Below are 22772 nucleotides of genomic sequence, written 5' to 3' on the forward strand. Positions count from 1 at the left end.
TCTGGTTAAGCTTTATTTATAGAGCGACCGTTGCTGACGTCATAGATTAAACTTTATTTCTTATTAACAAACGAGTTTGCACAGAGAAGGTATCCTGCTAGATACAAGTCGACTAACATTTAGAGAGCCTGTAAAACTTTTGGCCAGGCCTATCTTTTGAACGTTTTGGCCTTTTGGGAGTAATATTCAAGGAGAAATTTGCTTTCAAGACTTTTTGGGTGGCAAAAGTACTGATTGAGCTCATACATACATTCTTCGCAAAATTTTGATTTGCTGCTAAAGAGGCTAAGACAGTAAACAAAGATTCTTCTTTGTTACACATGAACCTCCCAACTCAAATATGTTTTCCGATTGGAGGACAACGTGTCACGTGTCATGGATCAAAAACCCACTAACACCCTTGGGAAACAACTACTTGAACTGTCGACTTGCATGCGAACAGGTCCTGCACCTTGAAACCGCGGCAAATTTGTGTGTCAGCCGGCGTCAAGCAATAGGCCACTCACGATATAGTGAGGCCTAGAGGACACAAACAAGAGAACTGGATAAACATATATGCATGGTCATTCAATTTCCTTTGTTTGTGTCCTCTAGGCCTCGCTGCAAAGCTGAATTTTAATACATTGAAAGTGGTCTATTGAATATATATTTTTTTGCAATTTGTTCTAGTTTTGAGTTGGGAGGTATAACAAAACACTTAATGACTGGCCCCACGGGAAAAAGTGAGTTTTGTTTGAAGGTCTCGGGAAACAAAACTCACTGTTTTCGCTGGGGCCAGCCATTAAGTGCTCAATGTGTACAACGAAGCCGAGCTTTATTCTCATCCACACTCTAATACTTACAAAGATGACCCCTTGAAGGCTGGAAAATGAAGAGGATGTCACAAGAAAGAAATAAACACCAGATATGTTCTGGATGCCGTCCTGGTCGTAAGGTATTTGTAAGTAGATTAGTCCCGCAATCAATCCAGTGATCTATCATTTAAAAAATAATGATCAGCTTAACACTGTAGTCAATAGTGTTTCTTTTATGATTCTGAAAATAGATGTAGATGTACACAGGGGCGGATCAGCATTTTTCTTCTTGGGAGTGTTTTACTTTAACGCCAATAAACCACATTTGGTTTTTTTGGCAGAATACCAGTTATATTAGAAAGCCGTATGTCATCTCATGTCACGCGGGGGAGGGGGGGGGGGAAGGGGGTGTGAGGGGTGCACACCCCCTGCACCCTCCCCTAGATGCGCCCCTGCACACATGTACAAAACATTTTCACAATGTGAACATCACTTTAGATCTCACAAATTTTGGGGTCCCTTACATCTGGTCACTCTACATGTACGCAGTGTTAGAACTGTTCAGCCGACAGAGTTATAAATTGTGTGATTCATGGGACTGCTGTGCACAGCGTATTTGGCTGCTATTATCCAAACAATCATTGCATGCAAATTAATTTTTGCGACAATCAGCTGAAAGCACACATAACAATTTTTCCTGCAATTTGCACTTTTCATACACTACATCCACAGTCTTAAAAGTTGAGGTAGAGTTACCAAAAGTAGTTTGTTTCTCAAATAATATGTAAGCGTTTTCTTTTTTATTCAAAAGTGATCCAATACGATGATAGAGACTGTTTAGCTAGCTTGCTTCAAAACTCACAATGGCCTGGAAAATCCTTATCCTGAAGATGATGACGTCTCTATTGTTAGTGATCCACGATCGCCACAGCACTGCACCAAGCTGCCGACACCATGATGCCTTGTACCTACATGTAAAAATATAGCACTATTTGCCTTGGAGCTCAAGATACCCAGTGTATTAAACAAATTGGCCAAACATTATTTAAACATTATCTCAACTGCAGAGATCAACTTCAGGACTGTGGCTGATAGCTCAGCCTTAATCTCTTCTCCATAGTCTATATTTAAACTATCTCCAGGTTAGCTTTCAACATGCCCTGTGATTGGTCAATTTACTGGACCATATTCTAGTGTGCATGGCCTGCATAGCAGGTGTAAAATGGATTAGTATCACCACCCCTGCATGTATCCCTTCTCCGTTTACCCCTGCAATGCAGGCTTGGGGTATATCCCACTGACGTTTGAAGCTAGGTTTGGTCGCCAAAATGTTTCGTCACTTATCAAAAGTTGATGATGTTTGATGTTCATACATGGTAAATATCACGCAAAAGTATTCACTTTCAATATTGCCCGGTTAGTTTACCACATGCACTGTGGTCAATTTAGTGGGCCATATTTTAGTGCGCGTGGCCTGCATAGCAGGTGTAAAATGGATTAGTATCACCACCCCTGCTCCTTCTTCTCTTTCTGTAGACAAACACCTGTCCCAGACACGGAACCCGTCAGACACACAGCAAAGATATACACTTCAATAGATATCTTATATTACTAGCCTCATCTTCATGGTCTTTGCTGTAAGATACAGATCACTGCTCTTCCCCTTTGATTTCTACCCAAAATCAAAGGGAAAAAAAAATCTTGGGGGGTTTAATGGAAAAATCTTCAGTTAGTAAGAGGTATGTGTGCACATGAACCATGTATGTGTATAGGGGATGAGGATCTTTGTTTGACACCCAGGAAGGCATCCCACATCACAGGGACAACAATAGTGGAAAACTTAGTGCATAAATCATCAATTAATTAACCCTAAAACCACAGATCAGTTTCTTACGGTGAATGTCTCTTAAAGTAAACATCTGCTTTGAAGGAATCCTGAAATGAAAAGCAAATACCAATGTTAAACTCAGTGAGGTTAAGGATTGATTCATAGATGTAAATCAAACTGTAAACATGACAACAGAACCAAAATAAGAATGTACAGCTGTAAAGATAAGCCTGTCATGGGGAGGTAGGGGTGTAAAATGACACCTGTCATTTTTTGGGGACCTGCAAAATTTTTGTTGTTAAAAAAAAATGCTTGCAGCATATATGTAACACAATCAAAATATATCAATAAAACAGAAACAGAGACCTGAACCATGCACAGTACTGATCACATTTTGTGACCTTTTACAAAAAAAGAAATTGGGTTTTGTAATTGCTCCATTCGTCCGTCGTTGATTAACTGACCACTGTCGAAAGGTTATTTTAGCAGATGGGGAGTGTTTTAGTGGCCGTTGCCATTGTGGTGATGTGGCCATTGTAGCAAGGTTAAAATAAGAGTAAATGCATGGACTGTCCACCAGGACATAAAAAGTGGCCGTTGTAGAGCTCTAGGTGGCTGTCAATGGAGGTCCGACTGTATTCATTGGTACACATTATGTGTACATGTATATTACACACCTACTGGGTGGAAAGTAAGACTGTGAGTACCCAAAGGTCGTGAAATATACAATGTACACCTGTAGCTGCATTTTTAAGTCCTTTTTTTCTTTTTTCTTTGTTTTTTTCGTATTTTATTAGATACCTTACTGTTGGGCAAATTGAAGTAAAACTGACTTGTAAGGTACCCAGCTGTATCACATACATGTACATAGCCACGCAATTAAAAGTAAAGCTTTACCCAACCTGTCTGTTGTATCCATTTTCTTCCTTGGCTTCTTCTGCTACTCGTTCACTGTACACATCACAGATTTCCTATAGGTAGCAAACATAGTTAAAAAAAAAGTTAATTTTAATGACAACAATGACAGTCTGTAATGAAAATTCAGATTGCCTGCCTGCCAGATCAATTTTTTAATCCATTGACTGACTGACTGACTGACTGATCAATTCTTTGATCAATTGACTGACTGATCATTTTCACTACATTGTGTTCTTATTATATTATGAGTAGCACTTCATGCATATCTATCTCACTCTCCATTAGCCATAGCAACCTCAAAAACACTTTGGGTAACCTGCAATGGACTATAACAACCCAGCTAGAGTGGAGCAGCAGTACCACTAGCCACAAAATGCTAATCGAAACTGAGAGAAGTTCTAGTTACAAGTAATAGTGTGGGACAGTTGACCTGAGTGACTACATGTATAGTGCAGTAAGTGGACATAGTTAATCTGCCTAGTAGCTCTGAGCTCCATGTACCTTTACTCTGTCCTTGCAGTTTTCCTCATCTCCAGGTACAATGGCTAACGTATGAACAAAATAATCTGCAGGGTTAAAGTTCATGGGGCAAGGATACCCAAGGCTGCAACATAAAGTTAAAATAACAAACTTGCGGTACACTGTACATGTGGATGCATACACAAAATTAAAATTATGGATGAATGGTCATACGGCTGAACGCTATAGATTATTACTGGCTTGAGGCAATCCCATAACACATTTTGGACAGACTGGCCACTTTATGTCAAATCCTGGCTGGCTAAAAGTCTCCAAGCCAAGACAGATGACACATGCATTTTAAAGATGAGGTTGTTGTCTTAACTGACCAATATGCAAACTACTCTAAACAGTATTGCAACGTACTTTCATCAGACATGCAACATTTCATATTTGCACTGTGGCCCATTGGCCCAATGCCTACAGCCCAGTCAACATTTTCTCAGATTCTTGCTCTGCAGCCTCACGCATGGGCTGTGTTTAAAGTGTAATCAAATGTAGGGTAAACATGTACAGTACCTCCTAAAGTATGATAAGGCTTCAGCTGTTGAACCCATGTATGCTGTCCTTCCTTCAGCTAACAGTAAAATACTGAAAAAAAACAGTCAGAATGAAATCAACTTAAACACCATTTTGTAATTACAAATGTAACTGTACATACAATCTACATACAATCTTTCTACCGAGTACCATGCATTTCCCTGGCTTAAATAAATGCTATTTTTGAGAGTTGGATGGTACGTAATTTAAGACAACTGGATTTCCTTCCCAGCGGGAAGGGGGGATTCCCATATATACAAAGGACAGGGGTGCTTGTCGGAAATTTTGAAAAGAACCCTTAAATGTAAGTTTTACCAAGACCCTGTTTTTTTTTTTTCACCCCTAAGATGTACCAGTTCTAAAACAACACATTATGTCCTGTCATATTTTTTTCTGCTCACTACCCTAAAAGGTACCACAAAAGCTCCCAGTGTGGACCTTTTGAGGCTACCAAAAAGAGGTACAGAGGAGTAAGAGGTACCAAATGTGCTTTTTAACCCCTAAAAGGTATGATGAACACCCCTGTCCCTTTTATATGGAAGTGCCCACCCAACCTGGATTTCCCTCTTGACTTTTTCCTTTACTGATCCGGTAACTACATGTATAAGAATGATACTAAAGGAAAAGTGCTTGGTAATGGCCTGCACACAATTTAGAGAAAACACACCTGAACATAAGACAAAAGAACTGATGGCGGTTTTATTTTGTAGACTTTACCTGTCAAACATGGCATAAACTTCAGACGAGGGTTGATGTATAGTGCACATGATGGTTCGACCACTGGCTGCAAGACGCTGAAGTGAAGCTATCAAACTCTGAGCCATGAATGCATCAAGACCAGATGTTGGTTCGTCAGCAAACAGTAATGGAGGATTGGTTAGTACCTGGAAATTTGAAGAACATATTTCTGCAAATCAGTGATTAATTAATGTATTTTTATAAATGTGAACTTGCTTTGAAGGTAAAGTCAAAAATCCTGTGAGGGGATCCCCTTGGGAAAAGAAAAAAAAAGAGTCAATTTAGGAGAGGTATTGGTCTATGTCATCATCACCCTTTAATTTTCTTGTCTTCATGTGGAGAACAGGGCGGGAAATTGTGCTCCTCCGAGCCACCCTGTCGGCTACTGTACCTTCAGTCCTGCCCCTGCTCAAGAGTTTAAACCCATCATCCTATTATGTTCTCTCTCCATTGCTCTTCTCCTTGTTTCCTTGGGCCCGCCTAGCTGTTGTGTCTCACTCCCTTCAGGTGCCATGTCCCTACTGGGAGGCCACTGTTGTCCATTCATAGCACTTGCCCTACCCATATCCACCTCTGTCACCTTACTTGCATGTTCATTGGTGGTCTGGGCATAATATATAATCATTGGCTCCCCTGCACTTCACCTGTCACCTCTTCACCTCTTGTACCTCAGTCTTCCTCATTGAAAGGTATCAAGTCTTGCATGCCAGATCATCCTTTGACCCTTTTTGGAGGTTATGGGAAGTCACAACTGCAAACATTGTAGTGTTTGTACCAAATACCTGTTTTCAAGAGGTGTCTGCCTGCAGGGAATCCCCATATTACAGAGGTTTGACTGTATTAGATAAACTTTACAGTTAGCATACACAAATTACCTCTGAAGCAAATGCTAATCGTTTCTTTTCTCCACCAGAAATTCCTCGCAGTCTACCTGGTATACCAATGACTGTGTCGGCACACTTCTTTAATCCAAGCTACATGTAGTTAATGAAAAAATGGTCAAATAAATCTTTCTGAAATTTTCATGGGATATTTTTTGATACAGTACATACGTTTACAATCAAGTAGGAACATCCAACATGTAAAATGAGAGAGAGACAATAACATTTCAAGACACTTCAAAGGTCTGACTGCATCTTTTATGATGCAGGAATAATGCAATGTGATCAGTTCAGTGAGGAAGACGTACTCAAGACAGATAAGATAGCAAGAAACAGAATAGGGGCAGGGCCACTTGTCGACAAGAAACACATTCGTCAAAGGCAGCGGGAGGTTATTAGAAAGGGCGTGACACTTTCTGGAGGTAGGGAGTAATAATTCAAATCATTGCAGTGGCAAAATGTACAACATAGAGCAGAGAGAGATCCCGGAAGTGTCCATCACAATAGGTCTGGCTGTTGACTATTAAATTTGTTATATCTGGTCAATTGTCAAATATAAAAAGTACAGAACGTGGGACTGAAAAGCTAAACCAACTCTGTATTATCAATCCCAAAACATCATGAAGTGTGCAACTTGTCCACTCTGCATATGTGCAATACAAATTATATTAATTTATAAGCCTATATTATCCACATGCATAACAAATAGGCTGTAACATTTATATATTAAATTTATGAATTAAAAGAATATTACTTGTAAATACATGCACTGCCAGCTTCAGGTGTAATCATTTCTAAAAATATATTAATTACTATTATAATTATATAATAATATTACACTCCTACCTCCAATATGACCTCCTCAATTCGTTCATTCCGCCGTTCCTTAGGAGTGTGTTTATCCATACGAAGAGCAGCCTACAAAATAATAATAATAATAGTAATAATAATAATAATAATAATAATAATAATAATAATAATATAATATCATTGCAAGATTTATCTTAACATGCAGTTCAATGTAAGATTTGACTGTAGTCCTGGATCCCATGCCTGCCACCCCGCCCGTGCCCCCCCCCCCTATTTTGGGTAAAAAAAAAATCGTAGATGGAAGAAAAGTCGGCAGGGTAAGAAAAAATACCAGCTAACCCAATAGGTAAAGGTAAGGTAAAGTCTGCATACGAGCCAAGTGGCCCACCAGGCTGGAGCTTATCCCAGTTTCTGTAGCATGAAGTGACTAGGAGTATTTCTACTCCCCCCTGGATGGGATCCTAGTCCATCACAGGGGTACCCCCAGCATTAAGTTTGCCAGTACCCATTTATACACCTGGGTGAAGAGAGGCACTGTGAGAGTAAAGTGTCTTGCCCAAGAACACAACACAATGTCCCCGGCCAGGGCTCAAACCCGGACCGCTCAATCCGGAGACGAGCGCACTAACCATGAGGCCACCGCGCCTCCCATGGCTAGCCTAATAGCCTAGCACTATTTATGGTTAGCTTAAATAGCCCTCAAGTTACATTTGTAACCTTGATATCTCTGAATTGAAGGTGGTCAGCTCTCAAAAATTGCATGCATTGGGTCAACCGTATCCTACATTGTTAAGTGCCATTTTGCCATTTTTGTGTTTTGAACATGCTTGTTCTGATGCGCTGAATAATCTTTCACATAAATTTCATGAATTCCCAATTCAACTTCTGTACATACATTACATTTTGAAATAACTCATGTATTATTACATCAAATAACAACAGTAATCAGAAAAATTGCTGCCAAGTTGATTTGGTTGTTACATGTACCTCTCTGACTCCCGACTGGAACCATTAGAGAATGAATATCACTATTTAGAATTTTCATGTTGACTATGTACTATATATAGAGGGTTTACAGGGTTCACTAGATACCTCTATAACTATTGCTATCAGAGGAGGGAAATACCTGAAATGTCAGATGCTCCCGAACTGTCAGTGATCCAATGAACAAGTCTTCTTGTTGGATATATGCTGACAATGCATTGATGTCAATGCCAGTGGGTTGCCCATTCACTGCCACTGTTCCAGTCACTTGCACCTGGGCAATGTTACGATGTGCTAACACATTCATAAGGGTAGATTTACCTGCTCCACTACACCAAAGAGAAAAAAAACATTACTCAGTGCCTGCCTCCTGACCGTAGCGTCATCCTATTTCAGGTGAGCCTGGTGAGCCTGGTGGCCTACGAGGCCCGAGTACATGGCTCTGTTTACTATAGCATAAAGTAACTAGGGTCCCACCTGGATGGGATGCAAGTCCATCACAGGGTTACCCCCAGCATTCAAAATTTACTGGTACCCATTTAATATATAATTAATGTGACCTGGGTGGAGAGAGGCACAGTGGGAATAGATATCTCTGAACGGCATAAAATTTGTTGTTGTTGTTTAATAATATTTATGAAATTAATGGATTATACTAAGCTTAGGAATTATTCCAAAGGACATACAGATATTGATAATTATTTATTTTGTAACAGTATATTTTGTACCTTGACCCCATGACAGCCAACAATGATCCAGCCTCAATTTTTCCACTAACTGATAAAGGTAAAATAAAAAATAATTATATGTTTCAGCCAAACTACTAGCAAAAAAAGCTCATTATTATTTTCAAGCCTTAATTTATACCTGGATTTTTCTTCTACTTCAAAAATATCATTCACACACAGGTTCTCAAATCACTACATCCTGTGACCAAGAAGGTAAAATGGACTGAACTGGAAGTTTGAAATTGCAGTGAACTTTTAATTAACAGATAATATTATTGCATTTTCCAGCAAAGGCAATCTGCCAATTGTTTGCCGATCATTAAAATAATACATCAAGATTAAGGTCATGACTGACTGAAAACCAGCTGCTAACTTGGTCAAATGCCGGAATACATGTATGACCAAAGTGGGTCATAATTAAATATAGTAAATTATTCACACTTGTCAGTTACTGCATGCTTTTGAAATCAAGGCCAAACATAATTATTTGACACAACCCAAGATCTAAAATTAAAATCCCTCTGTACCTCTGCTGCTCAACCGTTGCTATGAATTAAGTTATACTCATTTTATAACACACTGTGCAATATCTGACATGGATTTATATTGCAAATTTGCTGATTGCTCATTAAGCCTACTTGAGTTATTACAAGTGTGAATAATCAAAGCTCACCATAGACATCATCCAATATTTATAATATATAGATTTAGCCAAGCCTAAAAGCAGAGCTCCTGGGCTGGGCTGGGCCGGGTTGTTCAAAGCCTGATTACATTAAGATAACCCAGGTAAAGCGAAAACTTTGAAATGAATTTTGTAACTTTACAGTGAGGTTTTCTGTATATTGTTTGGCCTTCTGTTTTGAGTTTGAATAATCTCAAAATACACAAAACAAAAGCAGTGAAAAACATTTGTATAGAAGAACTATTTACACTTCTGTTAGCTTTAATCCTGGGTTAGCGTTAATTCACTTCCGAACAACCCAGCCCCGTTTATAACAAGTTAATCTGACATGAGCCTGCAATCCAATAGAAAACCAGCACTTGGTCAGCAGTCAACTTTAAAAAAACAAGTGACCACAAAACTTGAGCCTGCAAAATGGTCAGGTGATACTGGTCAGCAGATGCCTTGTTTTGACAGGTGTCAGTTGACTATAACATGGATGTCCAATATCAAAGAAAGAGGCTATAAATCAAGGCTGTATGTTTCTGGAGTATGGAGTATGGAGTATGGAGTATGGCCGCCATCTTGTGTGACTCTGTCGTCATCGTCGTGGTGCGCACACGCCCACAAGCAATACAGCTAGCCATAATAACTATCAAAAAATCAATTCATGGGTTTCCTTTTCTTTCCTATATGGGTATGGGGATCTGCTTGGCAGTCCCTTGGGCTGCCGGGGCTCCCCTATCCTCAGATATTACCGGTACATTGAGCGCTTTACTCCATTATCTGCTTATTACGTAATTATCGTAGCAAACTAAAGTAACGCGCAGTCATCATGTAACTACACGCTAAACTAGAGCAAGACATGCAGACTTGCCACAAGTCTTCCGTTATCCTTCGCTTATTAATCTCCCTCGAGTACAGCGAGAGTGCAATCGGAGAAACCAAAAAGCCGGGGAAAAAATATATATTTGATTAAGACATGGCAATTCGATTGTTGAATGGCAGAAAACAAATGGACGTTGATTGGATGCACGCAACGCGTTGAAAACCTCTTAGACGAACAGATATAAGCTTGTGTTAAGTACCATAAAATTAATAAACCTGCGACCGATTTCAATTTGAAAAATTAAACACAGTGTAAGGATAAAGTTAAGTTTAGACTAGCTGTTACGAACTTTCATTACATGAAATTCAGGTCAACTTTTAGAGGATCGGAGTGAAAATAACAATTATATAATAGAACTTAGCTTGCATTACCATCAAATAAGATCTGCTTGATTTTCGGTTCGTCATCTTTTTCACCACAGCACAATCGCCGGCAGATCGAAGCTCTGGCCTGAGGCACGAAAACATTGATGTTCTTCCACGAAAGAGTGACCTTCTCTCTCAAGTCCCCCACGCTTGTCACGTTGGCAATCACATTTGTGGCGGGATCTTCGTATTTCGTGCTAAAAACCAGGCTGTTTCCACCACCAGTATCTCCTGGAGTAACTGAAATCGTATCGAGGCTCTCCTGGGTTTCTTCATGGTTTATCAGCGTTGGACTGCCGGCCTCCTCCATCTTCTTAGCTTCAAGCTCCGCGTCGTTGCTCTGGTTCGCTGCACAAGATATTTTATTTGAATAAAGACGGGACGTGTCACGCATAGAGGCAAGAGCACAAACATTAGATTAGGTTAAACATTAACTTGACGTGATCTGATCCAATACACGTTTACACGACAGGTGCAGGTGCATATTGAAAGCTTTTGCCGCACAAAAACGAGCGCAAATCATGAAAACATTTCCCTGCATTACATAACCCTTTCCAAACCTTATCTTCGTACTCGAAACCAGAATTTTTAGCACAAAAAGCTTCAAAGAAGAACGAAAGACACATGCAACCCTTATCTGTCCATATGGTAACTGAAAACGAATCAAAGCCCCTGCTCCCACTTCAGGCTTCTTAGTTTATAAGCTTATATTGTTTGTCGCCTATTCAAATTAAGCCCAGGGTTTAGTGATCGATATTGCTTTGAGGTTGCAACGACATACAAAAGAAATTTCGGCCCTTTGCGTTTTACGGCTTATTGTAAGTAACTTGATAAGCTTAAATTCCACAATCCTTACCGGAGCCATTTTTTTCAGGCGCATCGTTTACGTCAACAATTGTCCACATCTCTACGCCAGGATTGTCGGCCATGTTTGAAGATTGGAGATAATGAAAGAAGCTCTCAATTAAATTTGCATACTGTCCGAACAGGTATAGTTAGGGTGTTTTCCATGAGGTTTTCTAACACCTGCAATTTAGAAAGATTTGCGTAGAAACTAACCAGAAACAATGCGAGCAATCCGCAGCTCCAGGATTCAAATAGCGTTGCTAATTCAGCTAATTTCAGTGACACGCTTTCCGCACGGACGGTTATGCAGAGTGGAGGTTGTGCGGGGGGTGGGGAACGCGGGGCAGCTGGGGTATAAGGCACCATCTTGAGCGGTGGGTCGGGGGAAGCGAGGGAGCAGGGGTATGGGGTATCTTATTGGGCTGTGACCTGCCATACTTTTCAGGCATTAAGCTGTGTTATTGTCTGCTCTGATCATGACTACCAAGAGATGATCAAGGTAAGTAATTCGATCTTCTGTTGTAACTACCCATTTCCGTGTTCACCGTCCCTCAGCCTCTTCGCCCCTCCCCGCCCCCCCCTGACATAATTATTCAGTTTATTACGCAGCAAAAAATTACAGTTTCCAAGCTCAGGCTTCAGCCATGCAACTACTAATTTCAACCAATCATATTGCTGTAACGACCGGCAATTATCCCGAATGACCTGCACTGTCAGTAAGGTTACTTTTATTAAGAGATAACTTCATTGATCTCCCCTGTCAATTTCTGTTTCTTTGAAGTTGTTCGTTTGCTTCTTTTGCTTTGTTTCTCTGCTTTTAGAACCCTTTGGCCTTCCTTCTTTTGTAGTTGAACGAGCCTTAGCTAATCGTATTTGTTGCGGCGTATCATAAAAAAATTTAAGAGGCATTTCAACAATTCAATTTAAATATACTAAACTTACAATGGAAGCCGAGTATATATGTGAACATGTTGGAACATGCATGAACCGAGGATTTTAGTATCATTTGGCGTGTCCAGCTTGCGATGCCGCTGGCAGGCGAAGAAATAATGAAAACAAAATACGATGGAAAAACATTGGGCTGTTGTGTTGGTGTTTTCGATCTACATGTGTCTCAGGCATGAAATTTTTCAAAATCAAAGCATTCAACGACAATGAATTTGCGTTACTAATATGGCTCTTCTTTGTGTTTGAACTGCGTTGGCACTGTATCATTTAATTTAGGCGAGTTTTGAAAGCGTTACGCGGCAACGCCAAGATTGGTGTCCTTTAGCCGGGTTCGCTAAAAAAAGAGTAGAAACACTAAAAAGTAAAAGTAAAGATTTAAGTAAAACAAAGATTTAAGTCTTCATGTTGTTATCAGATCAGAGCTCAGTGGTTAGAGCGCACGCGCGCAGAGATATATTCGAGCCGCCAAGTTGTCTCTATGACGTAAACTTTTCTACTTTGCTCTGCGAAATGAAATGGGCTTCGCTTTGTCGTGTTTATCACAACAAAAATGTTCTTACAAAAACATGAAACCGTATTGGATCTCTGAAATTATAATCGTAACTTTGTTTAAAATTATGCCTGCTTCAGGAAATGCCCACAGGGAAGGTGAGTCAACTAGCCAAATGGCTTCCTTGTTTTTCTTTCTCGTGTTTCAGTCGCGCATGCTCTTTTAGAGAGGATCAAAGTGCGCGCTAAAATTAGGCAGTCGCGTTTTATCATTTTAGACCACTGTTTCTTGGTCAAACTCGCCAAAATAATGTATTATGATGTTGCGTAGCCAATACTATGTTAACTTTGATTTAAGTAGTTATGAAACTAGTCGATCGAAAGTGTTTCTTTGCTGGCCGCCCATAGACCTTCAGTCAAGTTGTTTGGATTATTGTTGCCATGGTACCTTAACACACGCTATTATATGGTTCTAGAGCGTGCGAAGCCAAGACTAAAACATTTGACAAGCGAGGCTGTTTCGCACGCCCTACAAGAAGTAAAAAATACATCTAGTACCAAGCAGACTAAGGTACCGCGTTGAAATTAGAAATTATTTCAGAGAGCTTCAGTTTAAAACGCTGAGGGAAAAATAATCAAATAAGAAAATCGGGACTCAAACTTGGATTAACGTCTAATCTTGGCTCAGCTAAGTTTGGTGCGTTGATAAAACCTGCGTGACGGCCAAGCAACACGAAGCTAATTAACGTTGATCCTGGTCAGGCATTAACCCTCACTTTTATTTCCGATTTGATTTGATTTGATTTTGATAAGTTGAAGTCAATGTGATACCCCTAGTGTGTTTTACAGCCTCTCTATTTTTCGGCGCATGCCAAAGAAAAAGCGAGCAAAGCGAGCGCGAAGCACGAGAGGGTAGAGGGGCCGAAAAGGTGAGCGAAGCGGGCCAAACGAAGATCTCGGTCCACACGCCCTGCCCTGTTATGTCTCCCGTTTTGCGCTGACGTACAGTTCTCTTGCAATTCTCTCCACGCATTCAACGATCGAATAATATACGAGAAAATAGAGGGCTGTGAACATCTTTGATACCCTAAGCTGTCTTACCCTATTCCGCTACCGGGGACCTGCGACCCGCGAATTAGATTGGAGAAAATCCTGATTTAAGAGACTCTTTCAAGGGGCAAATCATTTCGATCCCCTGGAGTCCATTTGGATTAACAATAAAGTGTAACGAGTTTTGATTTCTTTCTTGCAACTTACAGGTTGTTTTAATTTCTTTCTTGCAACTTACAGGTTGTGCTTCCTTATGTACATAGCAAGTTGCACTTCTTTTCTTGTTTTATGTATCTCAGGACTACACGTCATTGAAGACACAAAGGGCTCATTCCCCCCCTGGGATTATCATTTCCAGAAATGTCAGCCCCCGTCCACACTACGCCGCCGCAGGGCCGTAGCCAGAAACAAATTATGACAGAGGCAGTGTCCAAGAAATGAGTTGTGACTGATGAGGCAATGTCCATGGATTAATTCTCTTCCTGGGAATTTAGAGTGTTCTTGATGACTATAAACAACAAAAACGAAAAAAATGACTGAGGCAAGTGCCTCGGTTTATCTGTTACTAGCTACGGCCCTGAACGGAGGAATTTGAAAACAGAAGTTTCACTCTCAAAACGTATCAAATGTTCTCGAATTCCGTCCACACTATGCCGGAGGAATTTAAAAACGTATCAGTCACCCGTTATTTTGGATTTGTGTTTGAGGAAACCTCGGGAAATCAGGTGATAATCGTGACTACATCGTTTTCGAAAAGCTCCGTTTTTTCAAAATACTTTCCGTCCTCACGAAAACGAAAAGCCGGCGTTTTTAAATTCCTCCGGTTAATAGAGTGTTTTCGGAAAGCTCCGTTTTCAAAATGCTTTCCGTCCTCACAAAAAGGAAAAGCCGGCGTTTTCAAATTCCTCCGGTTTATAGAGGGTTTTCGGAAAGCTCCATTTTCGTGACGAATTAGTGTGGACGATAGGCCTAACCGTGGAAATAAAGCTGCGTTTTCAAATTTCTCCGGCTTTGTGTGGACGCAGCCTTAGTCACAGAGGTATTGTTCTGAAAATCGAATTTACCCAATCAAACGAATATAAGTCAGCACAACCATTTACATGAAGATCTTCGAAATGAAATAGTGTCGATAAAAGACTGCACTCGGTGTAACCAAGAGACGGAGGAAGTAATATATCAAACACATAAGATCGTGTTTGACCGCACTTCGAAACAACGAGAAAAGAGTAGCAATTACGACGCGTAGCGGAGTAGGTTTAACGAACCTCGAGGTGTTTGGAAATGTTGTCAAACACTGTCTTGAGTGTTCGAGATATCTTCTCGATCAACTGAAGCCAAAACTAAGGGGAAAACAGAGAAATTACATAGATCAGATATGTAAACACCGTCACGGTCTGATTTCTTTTATTTAAACGCAGCGAATTATTAATGAGTATGAGAAGGATAAGGAAGCTGCCGTAATGATTCGATTTGGCGCCTTTCTTCCAACTAGCATCCTTTTACAAAAGCTCCCCACTGAATGCTGTTTGCTTCATGAGCACCCCTCAGTCCCAATAAGGGTCCTCTTCCAAAAGCGCGTCCATATTGAATAGACCGATCAGGCAAATGATTTACGATATCTGCTTTCTCTCCTGAATATGCTATAATAGTGCTATAATCCTTTAAGTGCTATTTTAAAATCCTTTAGAGCGGTTTTCAATTGAGTGTCGTAAAACCAAAACCAAACCACTTACTTATCAAATAGATTACTCAGCCAATCTCAAACTGTAGTAAAACCAAAACCAAAACCAAAGTAATTGTCTGATTACTTTCGACACTCAATTAAAAACCGCTCTAGATTGTTGCTGTTGTTGTCGAAGTTTTATCGCCATGGTTTTAATACTCTAGACTTACAAGGCGAAGGCTTCAAAAGAACCCGTACAGTTAAGGAAAAAAAAAGGCAAGGACGTGTAAGTAAATAAGTACATACTCATTACCATGTCCAGTACACATAGCAGGCAAGCCACAAAATAAGAATAAAATATATTTAACAATTATTCCACGAGCGCGCGTATGAGATGAATATAGCCAAGTCGGCGCCTTGGTTATAATCATCTCATATCCAACAAGCGCGAGTGGAATAATTGTTTTCTTAAAAATGCCCCCAAAATATAGAAAACTAAAATAAAATAAAAATTGCCCCCCAAAAAATTACACGTAGAGCATGGTATAATGGCTCATATACCATGATGGCGAAGCCCTGATACAGGTACTTCTGATCGTGCCCTTTTACAAAACGAAGAACTCTCGAGCTAAAAGGTTGCAAATAGTCAAGTTCTTAATTAAAGGGTCTTAAATCTGATAAAACTAAAACCTCAGAGGGAAAGGCAATTTTAATTTTGGAATACAGTGAAACCTGTATTAAGCGAACACCCTTGGGACACTCACTAGCGTCCGCTCTAAACAGGTTCTTATATATTGTGCAATAATAGTTAATTATTAACCCTTTTGTAACACTGTAACACAGTGTAAGATGAAAGACTGCTCATAGCACAATGTCCAGTCAGTCAATGCATCAATCTGGAATAATCTACTTAGATTTAAAAGACATCACTAAACAATGTTAAAGAAGTCTGAGCTGAGGGTTTAGAAGTGCAACAGAAGGCTGGCTTAATATTGGTGCCCGCGTCCGCTTAACAGAGGTGTCCGCTGAATGAAGGTTTATTCTGCAGTAAATGTGGGAAGAAAATTTAGGGATTCAAGCTGGTGTCCACTTAATGGAGGGTGTCCGCTTAATATCGGGTCCGCTTAATACAGATTTCACTGTCATGACCATACATTTACGTCACATGAAAACCGGTAATTCTTATTTGCTTTGGTTTTCCATTATTGAGCCAAGCGACTGGCTTAAAAAAACTCGCAGCACTCCGCTCTTTTTTACCCAATCAGAGGTAAAACAAAAACCAATCGTGGTTCGCTCGAACAAATTTTTCCGCGTTTTGCGTCGGCAACATGTATTTTGGAAATTTCATTGGTTCAATGGATCGCCCGCGTCCTTTTTGATTAGCCAGAGTGATCACCTTGGTTTTAATAGGCTTTTGCAACAACTGGTAACGTAACAGATAATTTCTAAACTTTTACCTACAGTTAAATAAAATTCAGAACTGGGAAAAGTGTATTTTAAATAGCCAGAACATGAAGTCTAAGACCAACGCCGCGCAAGGTTGAGATTCAATGAAGATCTGAATATTGCAAAAATTAGAAGGTTTTGTATGGAAGCGAGGAAGCAGATTCGAAACAAAACAGGCTACTCTACATTATGTCCTATAGGAAGCAATGATTCCCAATTCGCTTGCAGGGCTCTCCAGATCCAACCAGCTCTGACATCACTTGAAATGTATTCCTGAATTCGTCGATGTTCACATAGGCACCCTAGAAATAGAAGGAATTTTTTTTTTCCAAAACGGACAACCAATGCTCGAAACTGTTACACAGATAATTCAAAGTCTGACCCTCTTGTATACATATATGAAAGGCCTGGTTCACACTAGCACAAACGACATAATGACATAGCGACATAACAGCTTATGTCACAATGTGAACATCGACTTAAAAGCATAAGGAAAAGATCAGTTTTTTCCTTGTCTTATTGTTCATACTGTTATGTTACTATTATGTTATGTCAGAATGTTCACACTGCATAAATAATGACGTAACGTCCTTCCCATGTCATTATGTTTATGTCGTTATGTCGTCATGTCGCTAGTGCATGAACTAGGCCTAAGCAATAACTGCCATTTGGGGAAAGAATACCCATGAACATTTGTCAGCAGACATTGTCTGCTCCACGTGGTCAACAGCTCAGTCCGAGAACGAGGCTCGAATAAAACCGTGATCTTCGAGGAACAAAAATGTCTGAGGAAAGATACCCGTGATTAGTTTTCGAGCCAAATGAGGACTGCTGCGTTTATTACCCTTCAAACATTGGAAACATTTCACGTTATAATTGTCTCTCACTCGAAGGAGAAACTGTATGTCAATCGCGAGATACAGTGATGTTCGTTTTACCACTGAAACGGGGTAATAACTGATCTTTTAGCACATCAGATGCGACTGCTATCAGTATATTCGTATTCTCGCGCGGTATTGGACTGGATCTAACTTGCAACTGAGGCTAACGCGGGAAGTATTTTCAAATGCAAATGACATTCATCTCTTTTTAATGATTTTCCCCGCCTCCATTTCAAGCTAGTTCCAATCCGATACCGAGAATACGAATACGGTCTATTATTTCCCAGGGAATCAATCTCGGTCGTTTTCCTCGAGTATTCAATGACAACAAAACACAGACTACATGTGGTAAAAAAAGGCGATTACTTCTGCAGACGAGCCCAAGTGAACCCGGACCGCTCAATCCGGAATCGAGCGCTCTTACCATGAGGACACCGCACCTCCACCAGACGAAATATACATACCTTAAAAAACCTCATTCCTCCATTTAAAGTAAATGCTTTCCTTCCATGAAGCACACGTCGGTTATTAAAACATACTAGGTCTCCGGGCTGCATTTTCACCGATTTCTAATAAAATAAAAACCACGCGAAAACGATCACTTTAGTGCTTCCAAAAAGTTTGTTTCAAGTCAATTAACGCCATTCACAGAGCGGTTTTCAATTGAGTGTCGTAAAACCTAAACTAAAGTAATCACTGCAGCCAATCACAAAGGACTCAGACAATACAGTGAACCAATCAAAATTCGAAGAAATTACATGTAGCTGACGTAAAGCGCGGCAAAACGAGCGCGAACGAGTCACGATTGGTTTTGGTTTTACTTCTGATTGGACGAAAAAGTGCGCGAGTTTTCTGAGCCAATCGTGTAGCGTAGTAAGTGCAAAACCAATTACTTTTCGACACTCAAATGAAAACCGCGCTAGCGGCTTGAAATGACCTCCTGAAAAGTGAACACAACCTGAAGGCGAGAGTGCCTAGAAAACAGACGGTCTGGATAGATACCTGCATTGGCGATTCATCAAGGAGCTTCGTAAATGTCCTGTATGCTTCAAAGTATGGCTCAACATCTTGCTGTGAAAGAATTATTAGGTCAAGATACTGTAAAAAAGTTACAACCCCTAGAATCAAGTGCAGGGATCTAAAGTTTGAGACGCATTACGATTGGGGAAAAAAGTGTGCGTTCACTTTAAATAAAATCATAAAATAATTATTACGTATTTTAATAGCATATCTCAAAGAAATGCATGTATCTACATATACATGTACATAGAGCGCTAGCTACGGATTAGATAACCTTTATTAGTAGCAGTCATCGTAGCTTGTACAAAACCCGACATTCAAGGCAACAAACTTCTACCCAGCAGCCTGTTCGGAACACCCACGGAAACGAGATCACACCAGCAAAATTAGGACGTAAGGGTAGAAAACTGGGTTGTAACCCATTTGGTGCTGCAAGGCCGTAGTGCGAACGGAGTCGGTAGCTAGATAAAACCCTAGCATGTGACCATGCGTAATTTTAGAGCTGTCGAGCAGCACGCGAGAGTGGTGCCGTTTGTTTTGCAATATGCTAGAAAAAAATCTTGTTTCTGTCAATTTTCAACTCTTGTGTGTGGTGCAGATATACATGGCCATTCGTACCTCTGGTACTGAAAGGGTCCCTTCAAAAGCAGGCGACCAATTAACAGCCACAATCTGTAAGAAGAGAAAGTTTGAGGAAAAGTAAATTAAATCAATTCAAAGCAAAGATATGTTGGCACATACCTTATCTCAGGGAAGGACTCTCTTCAGATAATATCATCGACATCAGCACTTCGACATTCTGATCTTCCCTATAATTTGCCTTAAAGGGGAGTAGCTCAATTACGTTATTTTGAGTTATTTCGGCCACCTAATAAATTACCGATAAAATGAACGGGAAACCTGAAAATAATAGTTTACTACAAAAGAAAAGCACTTTTAAACAGATACCAATAAACTATAAAGGAACAAGGATGATCAAGGATGGAGAAGATTGACACGGATTACAAACGACGAACTTAAAAAATTTAGGCTAAACTTTACGAGATGTGCAAACCGTGACGTATCTCCTTTAATTGGACGAAACAATAACATTAAGTGAGTTACGCCAATATTAAAGATGAAATGTTCGTTATGTCACGTCCCCGAAGGGGACTCGATTTAATGAACTTCCAGATACCCAGTGGTTGGGCGCTCTCAGTAACCAATGATCTACTACAGCGACTCTTGGTGAGCTAGACCATTTACTAGGTTCACACAATGTACGTGACACACGTCCTTCATTCTGCCAGGATCAACGTCGACAACATTCAGTGTAGAGAAAAAGAAAGAAAGAGGGCAAGAGGTTTTAAATTTTAAGCTCAGTGAAGACATGGTTAAGATGAAAATGCTCGCTAGGCTGCAGCTAAAGAAATATATTCTACCGCACCTCTTTGTCAGGGTTAAGAACAATGTGTGGCCTCTTGTACACTAGTTTGACTGGATAATCCCTAGAGAAAAAAATGAAACAAATAAAACATACGAGAAATCGGCCATGGCAAGTATTTCCTCCCAAAAACTGTGGCTCGACAATGGAACCAACGTGCAACAAAACAGGTTCGGGCCACTGAACATTAAATTACATTATACAGCCAACCCCAGAAAATGGGATCTTAAATCAGAGAGAAGCAAACAAACGTGTACCTTTCAAAGTGTATTTTTTGAAATGTTCCTGGTATTCGCACAAGATTTTCAAACTGTTCAGGAAACTGCTTTCTGAATTCCTCAGCAACATGGAAAGAATCTAAAAACAAGCTTTCTCCTCCTTCGACCTCAGGATCGTACCTGCACAAAAAAAAAAAGAAAATGGTAATAATATAAACTCAAAACGATTTTAACCGGGGTATGCCAGGATTTTTAAACATGCGCCTAAATTCGAAGATGTTCGAAGCTTTCTGATGTCATTCCCAGGATGAATTCGCCAAGTAAAACGTCGTCACCATTAACTTTTCCCACGAAAATCAGAAAATTGAGGGCAGTTTACCGTTTATTTAACTGACCACTTCTCCGTTTCTTTTTGCAGCCATTAAATATCATTTGAAGGTGTGTCATTCAAGCTTGTAACCCCTCAAATGTTTCAACTGCAGGTACAAGCAGGGGGAAGAGTGTTTCTATTTAACAATTTGATTATGAGTTCGAGATTTCCATGAGGTGATAGTTGATAAGGCCAAAGGCCGAATCAGCTATCACCTCATAGAAATCGAGAGCGAATAATCTAATTGTTTGAGTAGAATTCTTACTGAAATTTTCTTCAGCTAACCATTTTCAATTGTTCTAGTACATTGTAGTTAACTTGATGCTTTTGAAAAATTGCGCAGACTGATTTGTATCTAAACGTTTTTCCTTACTTCGCGGAAACGTCACTATTTCGCCTATGACCTCCAGCTACTGCGCACTAATGGCTGAGAGTATACGAGTAGTTCAGCCAATCAGATTGTTGCATATGCATTAGACAAGTGTACTAGTAGAATTCTACTAAAACTTAATAGAAACACCAAGAACATGTTGTCTGTTTCTTTTAGAAAAATTCGCTTTATAGATGAGCCTTTCAATTGGTTACATTGCACCTTACCTTATGCAATGAAGTAGCTGCAGCCCAGGGGGAGACTCGTAGTACATAAGGTCCATGTGAAGGCCAAGAGCCACATTAGAGTATGCAATATTGATAGGGTTAGGGACACTCTTGACCTCAAAAGACTGCAAGAAGACAAAAAACCTTATATATATGTATATACATGTAATTGACACAAAGGAAAATAACAAAATAAACCACTTGAGGGCAATATGAAAGAACTAATGAAAAGAACCGTTCTCCAGAGTCCTTTGCAATACCAAAGAGAAAATACATACTCTGCCATAAATGGTTTCCAGTAGAGGTCCAAATAGCCTCGCAACCTAAAAACAAAGGGATAAAGATTGTTGGCATGACTGCAAACTTGCCTGACCTTTCCTAAGTTACTTTGTCGCTGAGTAGTCTAAACTATTAGTTAGTATACAATGTACAATGTTGTTTGTCTGGACATCTGGAACTAACCTACCACCTTTGGCAAGCAATAAATTTTATTAATAAATTCTTAACATATTGTGCTGTTCCAGAAAACATCCAGACCTCCCCCACAGAAGGGATTAGAATTTCCTGTGGGAGGGGGATGGGAGGTTCTATAAGACCAAAGAATTTAAAGAAATGAATGAAGCTCAATTGAAATTTTCATAGGGTGGTGCAGTTTAAGAACATTAGTGACACACACACCTAATGGCTTGTGTGCCACTTTTATGTTTTTCACACATTTTGACATCATCTGTGATCTATTACAGACTGTACAAGCACACCACTATATGGAATGTATTTGTTAACCTGACAAACCTTGGCACAGTGATCCTCATCAGTTGGAACATCCTTGACTAATGAAATGCCATGGTCACTTAACTGGGACAGCATTCTGTCGCAGGTGTACAAGAGGGAAAGATGTGCTTTGGTTAATGGTACCAGTGATTATTGGTAAACGTAACACAATTTGTATGCTATCTTGATCCACTTTTAATGCCTTATGTATTGGTTTTATTGACCATTAAAAAAGAAATCTGGGTTGTGTGGCAGGGAGGTAGTGAGGGGAAGGGAGCAAATTCAACAGCCACCGCGACACTGGATAACAGAGAACTATGTTAATCTGGCTGAAATTTCACACTATAGCAAAGACTTATGAGTTGGATAAACTTTGCAAATTCAACAGCCACTGC

At 40.0% G+C, this 22772-nt stretch overlaps 2 protein-coding genes across 3 annotated transcripts in view; both read right to left on the reverse strand.

Annotated features, from left to right (window-relative positions):
- The window catches only part of LOC145488716 (protein white-like), a 19986-nt gene extending 7910 nt beyond the window's left edge, over positions 1–12076 (reverse strand). The window contains exons 1-13 of the mRNA XM_081467638.1: positions 11512–12076; positions 10662–11003; positions 8741–8789; positions 8155–8341; positions 7065–7136; positions 6213–6311; positions 5317–5483; positions 4579–4650; positions 4042–4144; positions 3525–3593; positions 2689–2729; positions 1657–1762; positions 843–974 (exon numbers count right to left, since the gene is read on the reverse strand). Of these exons, the coding sequence (XP_081323764.1) occupies positions 843–974; positions 1657–1762; positions 2689–2729; positions 3525–3593; positions 4042–4144; positions 4579–4650; positions 5317–5483; positions 6213–6311; positions 7065–7136; positions 8155–8341; positions 8741–8789; positions 10662–11003; positions 11512–11584 (1512 nt within the window). The 5' untranslated portion in view covers positions 11585–12076. The remainder of the gene's footprint in view (positions 1–842; positions 975–1656; positions 1763–2688; positions 2730–3524; positions 3594–4041; positions 4145–4578; positions 4651–5316; positions 5484–6212; positions 6312–7064; positions 7137–8154; positions 8342–8740; positions 8790–10661; positions 11004–11511) is intronic.
- A 1643-nt stretch (positions 12077–13719) lies between these two features.
- LOC145488723 (putative gamma-butyrobetaine dioxygenase) overlaps positions 13720–22772 on the reverse strand; it is a 156854-nt gene continuing 147801 nt past the window's right edge. For both annotated transcript variants that reach the window (XM_081467646.1, XM_081467645.1), the window contains exons 7-15: positions 22399–22474; positions 21885–21929; positions 21607–21731; positions 20679–20819; positions 20425–20485; positions 19617–19670; positions 18981–19049; positions 18443–18547; positions 13720–17399 (exon numbers count right to left, since the gene is read on the reverse strand). In XM_081467646.1, coding sequence (XP_081323772.1) covers positions 17292–17399; positions 18443–18547; positions 18981–19049; positions 19617–19670; positions 20425–20485; positions 20679–20819; positions 21607–21731; positions 21885–21929; positions 22399–22474 — 784 coding nt within the window. In that variant the 3' untranslated portion in view covers positions 13720–17291. The remainder of the gene's footprint in view (positions 17400–18442; positions 18548–18980; positions 19050–19616; positions 19671–20424; positions 20486–20678; positions 20820–21606; positions 21732–21884; positions 21930–22398; positions 22475–22772) is intronic.

Source organism: Orbicella franksi, chromosome 5 (genome assembly GCF_964199315.1).
Source record: "Orbicella franksi chromosome 5, jaOrbFran1.1, whole genome shotgun sequence".
Taxonomy (NCBI): Eukaryota; Metazoa; Cnidaria; class Anthozoa; order Scleractinia; family Merulinidae; genus Orbicella; species Orbicella franksi.